The sequence below is a fragment of the Nanorana parkeri genome, unplaced genomic scaffold, assembly GCF_000935625.1.
Source record: "Nanorana parkeri isolate BGI_ZX_2015 unplaced genomic scaffold, ASM93562v1 scaffold804, whole genome shotgun sequence".
Classification (NCBI taxonomy): domain Eukaryota; kingdom Metazoa; phylum Chordata; class Amphibia; order Anura; family Dicroglossidae; genus Nanorana; species Nanorana parkeri.
Window position 1 is genome coordinate 619,218 of NW_017307072.1, and position 18,245 is coordinate 637,462.

The 18,245-nt window shown below is 39.8% G+C and overlaps 1 protein-coding gene across 4 annotated transcripts in view; it reads left to right on the forward strand.

Annotated features, from left to right (window-relative positions):
• The window catches only part of BICC1 (BicC family RNA binding protein 1), a 205,557-nt gene that overhangs the window by 80,150 nt on the left and 107,162 nt on the right, over nt 1-18,245 (forward strand). For all 4 annotated transcript variants that reach the window (XM_018564996.1, XM_018564999.1, XM_018564998.1 and 1 more), the window contains exon 2: nt 10,021-10,067. In XM_018564996.1, coding sequence (XP_018420498.1) covers nt 10,021-10,067 — 47 coding nt within the window. The remainder of the gene's footprint in view (nt 1-10,020; nt 10,068-18,245) is intronic.

An 18,245-nucleotide genomic window follows, 5' to 3' on the forward strand; every position in this document is an offset into this window, starting at 1 on the left:
TTTTGTCACATGCCTGGCGTGATCTCCCCATGGCCCCCCCCCCCCCTGCCACACTGATGTACCATTCCCTTTAGTCCATGTCCCCAGAAGAAGCTCAGCATGTACCCATCCCTACCACATGGTTTAAAGGGAATGGTACATCAAAGTCCCCAGAAGAAGCTCAGCATGTACCCTTCCCTACCACATTAATATACACCCAAACACACATACTAGAGACAATTTAGGAAAATGCCAACTACTAGTAGGTGTTTGGGTTGTGGGTAGAAACAAAGCCCAGTATGGGGAGAGCTATAAAGGTGGTGTGGGGAGAACTATACAGATAAACCCAGGTGGGTGCATTCACAGTGCTGATTACGTAAATGGTTTGATGACTGCTCTTAAAGCATGGGAAAATAATGCCAAGGAAATGGCTTATATTTGCAAAGTTTTATTGTATCTGGGTATAAGAGCTAATGTGTTTTTAAAAGTTGTTATTCTTTTACTATTATAACAATGTCTATGTTTCATAGATATGTTATTTATTTGATCCAGGACACAAATCTACTTTTCTGCACGCTGTAAAAGTTGGCGTTTCTGTAAGAGTTACATTTTGCATAATCCGATTTATTTTAATGTCTGTCTTAAGTATAATAAACACCACCCTCTGTTTCTTTTGGAAGTGCTGTGCATTGTATTTGTGGTAAGAAAGAGAATTCCAATGGTGGATTTCTTTTCTTTTCAGGCCTGCACCACAGCTGTGGAACTTCCTGCATATTTTGCTACTACATTAATTGGATATTTAAGTTTGTGAAAGAACCCTAGGTGAAAGGCCAAGGTAGACTGCACTTGGTAGATAATATGACTCTTTCGGATGACGGTGATAATCATGCTCGTACATTAGACGATTGTATGTTTCTGCAGAGAATGACCTATGGTTGAATAAGTTACATTAAAATCTAATGATGCCGGATTCAAGGTTAAGTGGAAATGAACAAGTTGCGCATTGATAGACTGAAATGAAATTTATGTTGGGAGTAATGTGGTACATCATTTTGACTGAGAACTTTTGAAATAAGGCTATGTTTATTAGTTCTGGCTCTGATTCAGAATTGGTCCACCCCTCCAACGTTTTAAATTTTGTGGTATGTTTTGTATAAAGTAATTAGTGCTGAAATGGTGTTCACTTGATATTAGAATTTCAGAGCGCTCTCAATGAACAGCAATGGAGACGAGGTTGAAACTGGAGCTTGTGGTATCTGGTTTTGCTTTAGGTTGTACCACCCAGTTGTACGTTTTTGTTTTCATGGTCTTGCGATCAGAACTTGTGGAATTGTAGCTTTACATCTTTATATACTGTATGTAACAAATGATTTCTAGCATTAGTTTCTGGTACTGATATTGCTGTGTTTATGTATTGTATAGGACTGCAGTGTAAAACCCAAAACTATGTACTGTACTATGAAAAAGTAACTTTTTTTTATATATCAGTAAGAGATTTTAGTGTGTTTACTGATTTATAGTCTTTGTGCTTCAAAACACAAAAGAGGACTTCAGTCAAATTTTCAAGTCTTTTCTTTTCTTTAAAGTAAGGCTGTCACAAACCTGATTAATTCAAACTGAACATATGACAAAACAAATGATCAGAAGTTAATTCTATGAGAACGGTTTGTTAAAATGATTGGTTGAACAAGAGATATAAGCAACTGAATTTGTATTCAAATCTGAAATAAAAGTTGCGCTTTGCCAATGCCTTACCTACCCATAGAGCCTCCCTAGTGGGCAGTAAGACCATCCATCACATATACAAATACTTTATGGTTTAGATACCCTTCAATACGACTTCCCTCTAGTGTCTCTTAGATGTATTCCTTTTCTTCTGCGTGTTTGCTTTATTTGATTTATTTATTACCTGCCTTCCCTAAAATGTCCATTCCTAGGGTGACAAAGCTCACTGGTGTGTGAAACGTTGCTGGCCCAGTGCTTTCTCCCAAGGATGCGAGTCTCTGCTGCATAATACAAGCAGCTGGCTTCTATTGGTGAGACTTACAACTTTACTGCTGGCCATTCCACAGCTGCTGCATCATTGCTTAAAGGTATGTACCCACGGCTATGATGTGGCACAGCGCAGAGACTGAGCTGGGTGTAACACATACCTGAAAAATAACGTGTTATGTTTTTTAATAAAGTAACTCCTCCATCCTCCAACAAAATTATAATCTAATTTTGTGTAGTTTTTCATCATTGGCTGAGTTTGGATTGCCCAGCTTTGTTACAAGCTTACTTAAAGTGATATTAAACCTTCAGGGTTTTATTTTTCTGAATGGGAGGCCCACACTTTAAAAAATCCTTCATTCCTTTTGTTTAAAAATGTTCACTTCCTTGTTCTCTAGTTGTTTTCTGACTCGCTCTTCCCCTGCCCATTGTGCGAGTGTCTCCATCAACTAGCCAGCTGCTGAAGGGGCACCTGTGCATGTGTTTTCCCGCCCTTGCCCGCAAGTAGCTGTGCGTTCCATAGGCATACACAGCGTGCGGCAGGCCATGTCCCTAATCTCCTCCCAACAGATTGATGGCAGAAGGAGCCTATGGTTCCTGTGCCTTCTGTATCCTCCCTCACAACCACGAAGTTCGGCGAACTATGGACCAGCGGTGTTCACAGGTAAGTGTGTGTGGGGGATGGGGGTGAGTGACAGAATAAGATACTGGGCATTTTTTAATCCTAATGCAGAGAATGCATTAAGGTAAACGCCTGGCCTTATATGCCTAATGTGGTTGTTGTGCTGAGCATCCCTAATTAGCATTATGGATTTCACCTTATGTATCAAGACTGCCTACTTGTATGTTGAAATGGGGACGGGTAGTCGTCTTTGCAAGCATGGTTGACAATAAATGAGCACATACCGGAGACAGGAACAGTGTTACCCTATAAGAGGACATTCCTGAACAAAGCTCTTCGTGGCAGGATCACAAGGTGTCATTTTAATGAAAGCTGCAGATTGGAATATTTGGAAACGAACAGGTGCTTAATGCTTGTATGAAATGTTAGTGAGATTTACATATATACACACTTTCTGTATCTGTTTTATGGATTTTTGAGTAACAAAAACTGGCATGTTTGGCTCTGAATAAACCTAATTCTGGAATTTTTTAAATAAACTTTATAGTCTTCAAAATCTAACTGATCAATTCCCAATCATGGCATTTTCAATGGGCAGCGCCAAGCTTGACTTTTACAGGAATATCACGATTTACATCTACATTTAGCTGCTTGTGTCTCTGGGCCCTGATTTGTTTTTACATGTACTTTTAACTGAAGTATACACCTGATCAAAACTTTTTCATCTTATGATCAGTTTGCATTGCCAAGGTTTGTGGCAAGTTTTCTTGTAGGTCGTTTTTGATCCAGGACATTTTGTGTGACCAATGTTTAATTTTCTTTGTAAGTAAAAATTAGGACCACATGCTTTTGTAAATTTTTTTTTTTTTTTTTTCCAAACTTAAATCTTCTCATTGTATGCATTTCTGTGAGGTACATATGAGTTTAGCAAAGTGTTGTTTTTTTCCCGGGAAATGTATAGTATGTATATCATGAAACTGGAGCAATAATTGTGCTCTGGATTTTGAAAAATGATACATTGTCATCTCTGGGAATTTTAATATGTATCCGTTAATTGTAAATGGGAAAAACCCAAATATTTTGTGTAGGTGTCTTTTTGCCTTAAGGTGGTAGTGGACTGTATTAGAAGATGTTTCAGTGTACTTGATCATAGAAATGTGGATAGCAATAATCTACATACTAGCCTGGTTTAGTCTTGGTAAACAGATATGTTGATTTTGAAAAATGTTTAAAAGTGCCTTACTTGCCAAGATCTCGCTTCAAGGTGCAGTGTGCTAGAAATTAATATCAAGGCAGAGACTACTTGTTTTGGGGCTTAAATAGTAATGCCTTCTCTACCCTCCGATTTTTATTTTTTTTTCTTTTCTTTACAATTGTTATTTTCAACTTCGAGTACTGAAAAGAATGATGTAGCTAAAAACGGACAATTCTTTTACAAATAAAACGTGCATTGTATAGTTTAGGGAAAAGAGCTTATTGTCTTAAGTAGCTACAAGTGCACGTTTAGAGCACTTATAAAATTAGGCTCAATAGCATTTCTTTCCATTTTTTATTTATTTTAATGAAAAATCGGTCAGTCATATGACGGTCAGTAAGGGAAGGCACAACTGGATGCCCAATATTGATTCTTGTTGGGCAGAAAAACCTATGCGCTTTTTTTGTTGTCACTTTTTACTAAAGACCTAATGTTCCATACCTATAGCCTGCAGTTTTGCTGTAATGGCATGCTATATATCCTCTTCCTCTCCCAGTAAAAAAAAGTCATTTGTAATGGCCATTAAAAAACCTTTCTAGTTACAAGTCAGCTGGACGGTATACATAGAAAGATGATAGGATAGCTGACAGTTAAAAAAAAATTAAAGCAGAAGTCTAGGTAAAAAAATACTAACCCTTACAGCGGGGTAATGCCTGTACTGCAAGTGTTAAGTGCTAATTTTTGCCTAGGGTCAAGATAACGTTATTCTCACCCGATCCTCAGAGCCAGCTTGCTTTTAGAGCGGTTCCTGGAGCCTCTCTCCCCCTCTGCTGCAGAAGTCTAGGGTTGCTGAGTCATCAGGCTGTATATATAGAATGACATTCCATCGCTGGAGGAAGCGCTGTCACAGCTGGCTGGCTTGGAGGATCGGCTGAGTATAACTTTTATTTTTGATGCCAGGCAAAAACGAGCACTTAACCCTTTCAGTGCAGTGTTAGCCCCACTTCAAGGGTTAATTTTTTTTTTTTTTACCTGGGTTTGTTCATTAAAAAAGAAAATGATAGTCTCAGTTCACTCAGGACAGTGACTTCATTGCATTTAAATTGACTGTGATTGCAGGCTCCACATGAAGCTACAGAGGTTGAAATATTTTAAAAATGTTAAGTACTTAGTCAGCTTTCATTACTCACAAGACTCATAAAAGATTGGTGATATGACCATTTCAAGTAACCCAGAAACTCCAGTCTACAATAAATGAGTAACTTTAACTGCTAATCATTAACACACTAAACTATGTGAACACCAAATGTTTTCATCATTTAAAAATGCAACCTCATTAGGCCCTGTTTTACAAACCTATCAGTTTGTCTATATATAGTAGACTCATACTGATGACAGGGTGGAATGTCATTATAGGATAGATTCTGTAGACCTTTGTAGTAGTTCCAGTTTTATTACACATTCTCATGAGCCATATATCACTTACAGCAGTCTAGAGGGTTTCGTATTTTGAAAAAAAGGATAAAGAAGAACTTGAAAAAATGTATTCTTTTTCTCGTCTAGGGTGTAAAATAAAACGGTAATGCTCACCGAAACTTTGCAGCCAGCTGGCTTTCGGAGCACGCCTTCAAGCCTGTCTACTCCTCCGCTGCAGCAATGGTATGTCACTCGGTGTCCTCACGTCCAATACAAAGTGTATTGGACGTGATGACTTAAGGATCCTTAGACCACCGGTGCGGAGGGGGAGAGAGGCTGGAAGGAACGTTCTAACAGCCAGCATAAGGATCAGATGAGTATAACTTTCTTTTAGACCCTAGATGACAGAGCACTTAACCCTTGCAGTGCGAGGGTAGCCCCACTGCAAGAGTTAAGAATGCTTCCCAGAGTTCTTTAATTGCGCTTTAGGCTTATAATAACCATAGTGTACACATGACATATTAGTAGAAGCCACCTAGTATTAGTAGGGCAGCTGATTTACATTACCTAAACCTTAATAGCAGGTAAGTTGTAACTGAACCAATCCTCCTGCCACCTCGTAGATGAAGGTCTGGACGGTAACCTGGCTTTAGAGTGTATGATTGCTTTCCCATTTGCTGTACTGGTGAGTTAGAGTTAGAGAGTGTACACCATGCCCACCACTCATCCCCTAGCTAGCTTGTGTCCAACATCGCACCATAGCGGTTATTTCTGGGGCACAAAATCCAAAACTTTAAAAATGAGGTAGGATATCTTGTCGATTTGTGCCTTCGCAAAAGGACCATGCAACTTTTCCGTGGTAGGCCTCATGCACACAACGCAAGAGCAAAATTGTATATTGCGTATGCATATGTATACACGCATATGCGTGCACTATTTGCAATCCCAGAATGCATAACTCGTAATAGAAATTTTAACAAACCGTAAATGCATATACGCATGCACACGCATATACGTGCATAAAATACGCAGATATACGTTGCCCAGACGCATCTCAGGTCCATTCTGTTTTTGCGCATCTTTATGCAGCGCAAATATATATGGCTCCATACGCAGCTATGCCATTTATTTGCATAAAGGACAATACGTGCATATACGCAGCGTATTGTACGGCAGTGTGAATGAGGCCTAAGAGCCCTGTCTTAGGTGCACAATTTTATTACACACTGGCACAGTAATGCACACTTCACACCTTTGCACATGCTGTGTTCATTTTGAAGAAAAGAATTGGGGTTGATTTGAAATGGTGATCAGAGGTTTTTTCTTTTTAGGAAAAAAAAACACGAGGGATCGTATTGCCAATGAGCCCCATTTTGCTTAGGTTTCTTTACTTGCTGGTCTTTTTAATGGTCATTGCAGGTTTCAGCATTTCAATGTACGCATTTTTTCAGTTATATAGGCTTACGTTCACAGCTGCGAAGAGTGTTTAAAAATTTCCTTTGGCAGTGGGATGAACTAGGCAATTGGGCCCATGGCTGCTCTTGTTCATTTTATTAATGATGAATTTTAGCTCTTAGGTTTAAGTTTTTCTTTTTCATAGTTACAAAAAAAGAAAAGTAAAATTTTATAGTCCATGTGATGAAGTACAACATTACACGTGTTTCTTATATAATTATTAAAGCCAACTCGGTCTTGTGGACATTAATGGTTCACACCTGTTTCAACCAGTGGGTATTTGCGTTGGAGCAGTGCTCTGTAATTCAATAGTTCTTGCAATGAACTGAGCTGAAAGCAGATATGGCAGACCGCCGAAGGAACGTTTGGATGCAAATTGTAATAAAGCTAAAATAAGCCATGTTCAAAAGTAGGAACTAGCACAAGGCATGTCTGCTTAAGGAATTAATAGTAGTGAAATAAAGATTTGTTTTTCCCTCTACTTATTTAAATTTTGCTGCATCTCCAAGCTTGTCAATAAATATAAAATGTTGCCAACAATATCCTCTTAAAATGGTCCCTATCCTGCTCACTAAGCTTTAACGTGAGTTTAAGGGAATATAAGCATTTTGTACATAAATTATTATTTTCAGTGCTATTTTTTTTCTTTTAATTCAGGTAAAAAATTAAAATTGCATACATTTCTAGCCAACAATCGTAGTGCCGGGCCCTTTCATGTGTTTACTTGTGCCATATTCTTAGCTGCTTTGTTGAAGAGTCTGTTTGTAGGCTCAGTACATCAGTACCTCAAATTTGTAGACACAGCTGTTTGAAACTAAATTTACCGCTAGTCTTCAACCGCCCCCTCCTAAGAGTCTGAAGAGAAACTGCTTATGTACTTTCTCTAGAAAACCTATAATGCTCTCTGACAGCAGTTACTGTAGACCAGTGCACCCTGTCTTAGATTTATATGTGTTTAAATAAAGGTTTGATGTAACAAATTAGAAATCTAAATGGTTTCCTTCTCTTATTTACCTGCAGCAGTTTTAGCATACTCAGCTTTGTTCGAATACCAGGTGCTCTAGTTAGCCACAGCTTTAGCACTTCGTCATATTGGTTGATTTTTGCCTGTCCCTCCTTTCTTCCACACATTTATATTGGCCAGAGAGACAGTGATGAACCAGTAGGAATGTCTGAGGTCTTGGCATTGTAGCAAGCTTTGCCACTACCTGAAAGTGTCAAAACTGGATACTAAAAACTAGAGGTGCACCGAAATGGAAATTTTGAAAGTCGGTCCGAAACCGAAAATGTTTTTATTTCAACTTTTTTTTTTTTTAATATTTTATTTTTTACCAACTTTAAATTTTTATATTTTTAATCAAATATTTCTATTTTTTACTTTACTTTTAGGGGCTTCAGGGAAATATTACAGGTATAAGCAGACCCCTGATATCTCCTTTTTATTAAAATAGAAAAAGATTGAGAACACTTTTGAGTCCTCAATCTCTTCTTCTGCAGCCCCAGTTATAAATGAACAAGAACCTGTTCATTCATAACATGAGAACATAGTATGTTTACTATAACCACAATCATGAATGAACAGGAGGTGATGTAGATCACTTCCCAATCATTCATAATTTGAGGATATAGTCAACATACTACGTCCTCAATTATCTACAAACACTCAGCGATCACTGAGTGTTTCTACTGCTCTCCTTCTGGACAGCTGTCACAGGAGGCTGAGCGAGCGGTGCGAGAGGAGAGCTTGGTCTCCTGTGACAGCACTGGCTGTCTCTGCCCACACACCGCTCTGCCGATCTGTGACAGGAGGCTGAGCGGTATGGGAGGAGGGACCCCGGCCGCTCACAGCAATCTCTTGTGGCAGCGCTCGGCCGCCTGTGACAGTTTCTCTCCTCCCTGCTGGCACACAAGAGCAGCGGGGAGGGGAGAAAGCAGGTATGCGCCGATGCATCGGCCAGAAAATGGCACTTTCGGCATTATGCCAATAGAAACCGTTATGTGGCACCTCTTCACTCTGTCACCTTTTTACCTCCAGCCTGCTCACTGAACAATGAAATGGCATATTCATGGTTTACTTATTGTCCGCCATAGCAAGCAGTTAATCTAAAGCTTCCTTTATTTTGCTTTTAGTGTGGCATAAATATACAAATCACAATACTGGTGGAACACAATTTCCTATTTTTGGTAAAACTGTTTACATATTTTTGTTTTTCACATATACATGTTTGTGTTCAGCTTTCAAGTCTTGCCCCTGTAACTGTTTTAAAAACTATAGTGAAGGAAAGCAGAGATCTAATGGGAACATGGACCTGTCAAACATTGCGGCTAGATTTTATGGCTGCAGATAGTTTAGGTTTTCAAAACATATTGGCTAAGCTCTTTCTGTAGATCAACTCCACTGCACTTTTGATGCTAAAGTAATGGGCCTCAACTGAAGGAAACCTAACTTGCAGGTGTGCCAAAAGGAGAACATTTACAAATGCACACACTGCTTGTCTAAGGGATAACGCTTCTCTTTTAAACGGGAAAAGATTCTTGTCAGGTCTTGGAAGTGGATTCTTATTCTCTTTTATAAGACCGTCGGCTACAATGGCAACTATTCTCACACCTATTCTAGTACTACTTGTTGGCTCTCTAGGCCTCAGTACCTTCCGTCAATGACTTAATTACAGCTCTGCTTCTATGTCTAGCATGAAATGTGCCAGGCCTGTTTAGCAGCTCTGTGGTAAAACCTACTACTTCCTCAGTGTGTATCAGGATAGACTGTTGAACTGTGTTGGTCCCCAAAGATCCACAAAACAAATGTTTTCTTGCAAGATTTGGGAAATATGTAAGTATATAATTGAATTTTTTTTATATCAGCACTTCCATGCAGCCAGGAACCTCCTACTGTTAATGGGAAGTTGGGTCTACTTTTTAAGCTAGAGCACGCTTGATATCTTGATACCTTCAAGACTGCCAATATATTGTTTTAATTGCAGATTAATAATGGATTAAGCTCCAAAGCTGATGATGCTACATAAGTTTTGCTGGCTTTAGGGCATAATGTGAAAGCCTTGGGTGGGTGCCTTACCATTGATATTGCCCTGTGAGGAATGACAGGGAAATGGATGTATATTTTGATATCGTCAAGGTAATTTGTCCACCATCCAGCTGTAAAGGTACCAAATTTAGACCTTTATAACAGTTGACCTTTTGAGCCATTATTTTGCAGGGTAAAGCTTTCTTTTCTCCTGTGATGTAAATGAAAGTAGCAGATTCTATTAATTTTTTTGCAAAATTCCTGTTTTTTTAAGTGTTTTTAAAAAGTAAATGTATAATATTATTCGCATCACTAAATGAACATGTATTCTAATTACAGCGGCTGCCGAAGGAAAAGGCAAAAGTGGTGAAGATTTCTTTCAGAAGGTAGGTTCTTTTTCTAATTATTGAATTATAAACTACATTCAAAGTTTGTAATAGTAGCAAGGCATCTTGATCAAGTCTTCTTCCCATCTTTTTTTCTCAAAGGACTTAAATCTTGGAAATCTAGTAGCCTAGGTATGGTGTAGTTGTGGTATTTGGGAGTAGTAGTATTGTGTGTATTTTGTGCTCACCTGCTCATCCCACATCCTGTTAGTCTTGAATGTCTCAGGCCAAGGGTTTTCCAGGACCAAAGGCACCTAGAGGTAGTAAATGGCTGCCAGCCACCAAGCGTCTTACAGCAAAAGATTGTTGGAAAAGTTTGCATTTGATAAATATACAGGTTATCTGTAGGAGGTTGAAGAAGTATCTGAGTGTCTGGTTATTATTAAAACCATAACGGTCAATGGTAAAAAGCCTTCCTGGCTAAGCCCCCTAGAATTCTCGGGTAGGCTCCATCACTAAATGCAAGGAAGGGCCTATGAACATATGACCATTGCCTGATCTCGCCATACCCAGAATGATGACAAAATGACAAAATTTCTCCTTACGTTGTTAGGCATTTTAACAGCCTGCCTTGATGCCATAAATTTAGTTGGTTTACTGCGCTGTGTGTGGGTAGGTATACCAAATCTCAGACCAGGTTGCTTAAAATCAGACCAGTGCTAATTAGACTGTCAAGGGCACATAGATCTAATTTTCATTCTTAAAGTTTACCTTTCTGACCATGTTTCATGTTGCATCCATATTTAAAGCGAAACATGGACACATTCCCCTGCGCCCTCCCCCCCTCCTTACCTGTGTCATTGGGTTCTTCTCCATGCAGGCTCCTGTATACATTTGAATGCAGAGTGGTTGTAGTCCTTTTATCTGTGAATGAATAGTCTCCAAGTCTCATCTGCCATTGCAGCAGAGGAACTTTTGGTTATCAATTAAGCACCGCACTTGATTACTTCCTCCACCTCCAACACAGAAGGTTGGGACTGGGGGAAGAGAATTCAAGAGCCTCAGCATTGCATCCATGAGTCACTGATTGCAATGCAACAATGGGACCGATTTTAGAAGAAACTGAAGAAAATTATTTACAGCTGTCAGTTACTTGTTTTACTACTTCAATCTGTTATCATAGGCAGGTAAAGCAGGGAATCTCATCAGTTGTATAATACAGGAAAAATACCACATTTATGATATAAGGTATTTGGCATTTTTTTTTTTTTTAAGGTTTGGGGGCCCCAGACCCTAGGTGCAACATTTGGCCATTGCTGGTGACATAGCTCTCAGCTGGTAAATGAGCCACCGCTGTCAATCATTCTCTGCAGGGCAGAATAGGGGGCATGTCAGTCTGCTAGCAGACTGAAAATGGGACTGCAAGTACACCATGCGTCCCCACCTCCTTTTTTTTAAATCTAGAACAGAGCATGCAAGCTACCAAGGAATTTACTTCCATTGTTAGAACTACTTACTGTGTTCTCCTTAGAATTCTATGTGGAGGACACTGTGTAGATCACCAGCTAATTATCCTCTTATTATCAAATTCCCCCCCCTCCCAATCCTGCCCCTCCCTGGGGGACATAGCAATATCCCTATGTAAGCCTTTTAGAAATGTATGTATAATTTATTTTTTGTTCTGTGTATAAATGTATTTTGTTTCTATATCGTGGCTTTATGAAAATTTCTAAAGTCTTGAAAGCTTGCATTTAAAATCAGTTCAGCTAGCCAGCAGCATAACTGCAAATGCACAACAGTCTGTTTTATTTCCAGTCTCATGCTGAGCTGTTCAGAAACCACTTTATTAACATGGGTGCCAGACATAGGATGTATTATTTTCATGTTTTACGCTGATAAAATCGGCTTCCTCAACTGTGTCTGAGGTCCATACTTAATAAGCCGGCTACCTGTAGTGTAGCTATTTATGGCTTTCTGTTCAACAAAGAACATTGTCCCATTTCTAAACTCACCATTATTGAATTAATCCAGTGGCTGGTTCATATACTATTTTTACAAGTTGCAACAAACTTCCTAATAGCAAGTGTACCTATTTGTGATTTTTCACTCGCCTCATAATCTGAGCCGACCTGTGACAATAAAACTGTCACAGGTCGGCTCAGTAGATTGGGAAATGAGCGAACACATACCGTCGCTCGCTCACTTCTCGATCTATCCCTCCAGAGAGCCATGACTGTCACTCACTGTTTCCTGCAGGGATTCCCCCCCCCCACCCCACCCCTGTCCGATATTCCAGCGCTGACTGGTGAAATGGGAAGGGGGCGGGGCACAGCTGGCTCTGCCTCTGGATAGGCAGAGCCAGCTGTCAATCCCGCAGCTGGGTGGATGCTGACAGTATTGTCGGGATCCGTCCCGGCTGGGACGTCTCAGTATACCGCGAGCTGGAGCTCGCGGTATACTGAGCTTTGGGTCAAGGGAGAACGCTAGTTTGTGTTCTCCCGTGACCCTTAGGAGAACTAAGGGGAAAAGCCCTGACCCTAAAGTTCTCCTTTTTAATCAGAGTGGGATCGGCTGTGACAGCTTACAGAATTGGGGGCAACCTGTGAAATACCTCATGGGGGGTACACATATGACTATTCAACCATTGGGCTGGTTTGTCAGTGTCACCCTAGGCTAACAGGGTCCCCATTTGGTGTCTGTGGGTATGGCTGGCTTAAGTTACTACTGAGACCCCAGGTTCCTCTATTTCTATAGAGGCTTACTTCTGTCCTGGAATATTTTATTTCACGAGCAGGCTTTTACTTTAAAAAAACAAACAAAAACCCAGGGTAAGAAGCGTTCTCCCCCATCCGATTCCGCCACAGAGGAAGATGTTTTCTCCTGGGCTTCTGTAACCTCTGAGAAACTGGGTGTGACTGATTCACCTCACTCTGGTTGTGATAATGAAGCGTCTTAATCTACTTTTGCGCAAGAGAAAAAAATTATTTCTGCACTTATCCATTCAGCGCACTTAACTCTTAATATTGAGGATTCTGCAGACTTTCCTTCAGAAGCTCTAGGTTCCTTTTGGTACACAAGTCTAAGCATTCAGATGGGACTTTTTCCATACTGTGGCTTTTTTGACTTAATTTACAAAGAATGGAAACGCCCTTCTCGGGCTTTTGTACTTTCCAAGAGCTTTTCACTGCATTTTCTATTTTGAGGAGGAGTTTCTTAAAAAATGGGAATCTCCTGCTGTTTCTACAGTGATTTTGGTCGTAGAATCTTCCTCCAAGGATCCGATGAACGGAAAGCAAAATCCGTAGTAAGATCTATATACACTGTAACTGTATCAGCATTGAAGACCATTTTGGCCGCAGCCCCCATGTCTCAAACACTTGCCAAATGGGCAAAACTTTTGCGCTAGAGTGAGCACTGTAGTAGGAAAGATCCCTGTGTGAATGCGACAGATGCGTTGGTGGTGCCTTGGGACAGCTACACTCTCGCCTTTCCTCCTTTAAAACTGCTACAGCGGATCTTGTGTTGGCTTAAACTTGAAGTGATAACTGTTACTCTGGTGGCTCCCAATTTGGTACGCAAACTTTGTGAAGTTAGTTGCAGATGTTCCCTGGCGACTTCCTCTCCGGCTGTGTTAAGGTCCCATCTTTTATTCTGCTTGCTATTGAAAATCAGATGCTGAGAGACGGGATAGTCTGACTCTGTGATCCCTACAATGCTTAAAGCATGTAAATCTACTTCCTGAAAAAAAAATATAATTGGACCTGGAAAGCATACTGGGGGAATTTATCAAAACTGGAGCAGAAGAATCTGAAGCAGTTGCCTACTGCAACCAGTCAGCTTCTCTCTTCAGTTTGTTCACTTAAGGTTTGAAAATTAAAGGCGGATGCTGACTGGTTGCTATGCACAGCTTCTCCAGATTTTGTCTGCTGCAGTATTGATAAATTCCCCTCACCTGTATATTTCCCTGTGTTAAGAGCTTAGTGTCGCTCCACATACCTTTTTGCAGTGGTTCAGATTTTGGCTTTTCTTCAGTATGGCATAGAACAAAAGCGGTCTCTAAGCACTATTAAGGGTTAGGTTTTGGCCTTGCCAATCATCTTCCCGCATCCAATAATTTGTACCTTTATTACAAAGTGTTTCACATGTTTTTCCTCCAGTCAAGTCCTCTTTACCTCCGTGGGACTTAAATTTGGTTCTCTCATACTTGCTAAAGCCCCCTTTTGAGAATATTCAAGATATTTCCTTGTTTACTTTGTCGCAGAAGGTGGCCTTTTTGATGTCCATTACATCACTCAGAGTTTGGGAATTAGCTGCCTTGTGTTGTAAACCCCATTTTTTGGTTATACATGATGAGGTGGTTCTTCAACCACTACCAACTTTTCTTCCTAAGATGGTGTCTGCCTTTCACCTTTTAATGAATATATAATTATTCCTTCCCTTTGTCATTGCCTGATGGATCTTGAAGAAATCGCTACCTAGTAGTCAGTATACACGTTTTTTCCATTTCCTCAAAGTTGATGTATCTGTGGATGCTTCTTTTGGTCACAAAGTTTTACAGTGAGAATAAAAACCATTCCTATTTTTCCCACTGAAGGTGCCTGTTAAACTGTGACATAAACTCAATTTGCTTAATAGAATACAGAAATCAGAGGCATTCTTTCAGAGTGTTTAACAATTTTAAATCTACGTATATCCTGGGCCTGTCTTGTCTCAATTTTGTGTACTTTTAGTTACTGTAGTAACCTAAAACAAAACAAAGAAAAAAAATGATGAGTGTATTACACAGCTCATCATTGTGTGAAAAAATGCAGACCTTTTATGCACCTTCTGTATTATTCTATGCTAATCTTTCATACTTCTGCTTATGTAACATTTTTTTTTTTTTGTTCCTTTGTCCATGTTCGATATGGAATTTGATGAAATACACACTGTTCCACTACATAAACAGTTCAGAGCAGATCAGTGATTCATTATGATAAACTTCAAACGTAGAACCATGCTGAACAAGCTGTTGGTTGAATTGTACCTGGGACAGCTCTCTCCTTTTACAGGAACAATAAATATTATGTAAGCTCCATCCTTACATTTGTATAAGTAGATTTTATTTTTGAAAATAAACTTTCCATGATCCCTGCCTTACACTTTCCATAATTTTATTGGAAGAGCCTTCAGTTTTTAAAACACTGTCAAAGGCTTGTGCTTAGACCTTATCTTATTTGACCTCAGGTACTAAGCTGTGTGGCTGTAGTAACTATCCAGCAGAGGTTACTTTTAGCAGAAACTGCATGTCAAAATGGCCCGTAGGTCCAGAGATAGACAGCTGAATTTATATGGGTGAACAACAAATATAGAAGCGCACTGCGGTTGTAAGGTCACACTACTAAAAAAGAAATTGATGAGATGAATAAACGCCCAACTAATTATTGGTCAATAGTAGGGCTGCAACAATTAATCGACATAATCGATTATTGAAAAAGTTGTCAACTTTTTCAATCGAATAATCGGCTTCTGATTGGTTGGCAATAGGTTGAGGGAATGTGAAATGATATGGTCGGGGTGCAAGCTCCTTGTAACAGGGAGAGGAGCCCTGTGGATCGATACACAGCAAAACACAAATGGATTCTAGGAGTGCTACTACCCTGGATAGTAGCACTCCTAGAATCCATTTGTGTTTAGCTGAATTTATATGCCAATCTCAATTCTTTATGTAAGTGTCCTACTTTACCCCACCTTAGCTCTCCTAAGAGTTTTATTGGTCAATTGGGCCAGTATTAAAGGGCCAATGGATAACTTCAAAAGGCAGGCAGGGCCTTGCATAAGCTGGACTTTTACAGAAACAGTTGAGCTTTGCCTAGAACTACAGTTTTAGCTTATAGAGGAACTAGAAGAGTGTCTGAGCATAAGATTATCTCAAGCTACACAGTGGTGTAAATTAGCAGGGTAATTTCATCCTGGCTAATGGTTTTAGCTGCCATTGCTAATCTTTACTGTGGTTGCTCTAGGATGGTCATCCTTATCTTTGCTTCACTATCCCTTTTCAGCTTAGTGACTCACCAAGTATACGGCCATTGGCACTGTATACCTAAAACACTGATGGTAGCCTGACTGATTGTTACAGTATTTCAGACACCCAAGGGTGTTTGAGAAACTGGTTTCCTTACCTTTCTTGCTGACGGGCTAAATGGAAAAGGCGTGCACAGTGCAACTTGCCTTTTTTTCTGGCAAAAAAGAAAAGTTTAACTGTACAGTATATGTTATTCTAGTTCCAAGTTTTAATTTTTCACTTTAAGTTTACACTCTTAAAAACTTTTTTCAACATGCCATTATACATGCTTTTTTGGTAATCTAAATTAAGGTTTGTTTAGGTAAAATAAAGCAAGGTGCAAGAATTGAAAGTGTTTGTCTGTTTTTTATATTGGTAAATGCTCCTTGTCCTATGGTAAATTATTCAGTTTCCTGATGCTGCAGCCATCTGGCTCAGAACATGTGCAGGAGACATCTGAAAGCCATAAGCAATTTTGCATGCACTTGTATTTTAAATGTTTCCATATGATAAAGTGACAACTCACATTTGGCAATGGGCAGTTTGTGCTTTCATTCATGGTTAAGTGAATTCGGTATACATAACTTCTTGCTTATTTATTGAATTCCAGATACTTAAATAGTTGATAACAGTTTAGGAAAAATGCCATTAGTCCAAAGTAAATCTGTGTACAGTGCTAATGAAGGGTAGTTTCTAATAGCGTTGTCTCGTAGTTGATGAAAAACATATGCTATGCAGATTATCTCGGAGTAAAGTAATTGTGCTGGAGGGTTCCTGTGTTGTGCATGTGTACACAAGAGTTTACATCAGCTCACAACTCTTAAATACCAGTCTCCCAAATGCAATAGCATACACCTTACTTTTAAAGTTACTGAAATGGGTTAATTTCGAGTGTTAGAATATACTTCTGGCATGTCACAACAAACTGCTACAGAGTACTTGATATTTATGCCCCATTTACACCAGATGCGTTGGCATTCAGGGTTCAATGTAAGCAACGCAAGGACATTTGAAAATAATGGGTGCGAATGGGAGCAATTCACACCAGTGCATAGCATTGTGTTGCGCTGCCCTCCACTGAAAAAAGTAGAGCAGGCTCAGTGCAACAGTCTGCTGTAAACTGCTAACGTGTGTCAACACCTTTTATTTCGCTTAGTGTAAAAATTAAAAGAATTGCCCCGCAGCTGTAGATAATAGAATGACCTAGAAGACTGGACATATCATCTGGCAGTGCACTGTAAAACACAATTTTTGCAAACTTGTCAACGTACCTCTGTTGACTTGGGTTTTGGCTCCGATTCCAATGTGAATGCACCCTTAATGTTTTTATATGTATTGCTTGGAAAAAAGAGTTAATGAGCTTCACTCAACTGACTTTGCCTAGGTCAGAAACGGGCATTTTGGGAGAGTGTCATTAGTCTGCTGCTGGACAGATTTAAGCATTGGCTTAGTCTTCCTTCCTCCATTGGTGATTTATGCAGAGTGTAGATTCAATCTTGATAGCAAGCCTCAGAGTAAGGAGCATAAGTAGAGGGTTGATCGTTTGTGTGTGTATCTATAGATATTAGGGCTGCGGAAATTAACGATTAATTCCTCGATAAATCGTTAAACTTTTTGATCGATTAAAATTCTTTTGATCAAAAATGAGAAGACTCACCTCTCCGCCGGCTTCCGGGAGTCCCGTCGGAGATCCGACGAAGGGAATGGGGGAGGAGTCCGGTGACGTCAATGCGTCACGGACATCGACGTCACCGGACTCCTCCCCCCTTCCCTTCGTTAGCCGACGGAGCCACTTGGGCTGCTGAGTTTGCCCAAGAAGCACCAATCTTCTGTCCTTATCTTAAACTTGTATATATGCACTTTGTGGCTCTCCATTAACCCACCCCCCCCCCATCTCCCAGAAATGTGCCCATTGAAATTTACTGATATTATGTTGCAATCAGGTTCTTACATGGAATGGACAGGTGCTGCTACTTCAAATATTAAGCTAATACTTATGTTTAAATCACCCTTAGGGCTTTGCTGTTTTACTATACTATGTAAATACATTTGTAATCCAGTACGTTATTATTCTGAGTTGCCCCCCTCAAGCGGCGGCCATATTGAGTGGGGCACGTGAGATTAATAACGTGCTGGATTAGTGTGATCCTAGTTCATTTTATTACTTCATTGCTGTGCTGTAAATGTATAGGCCA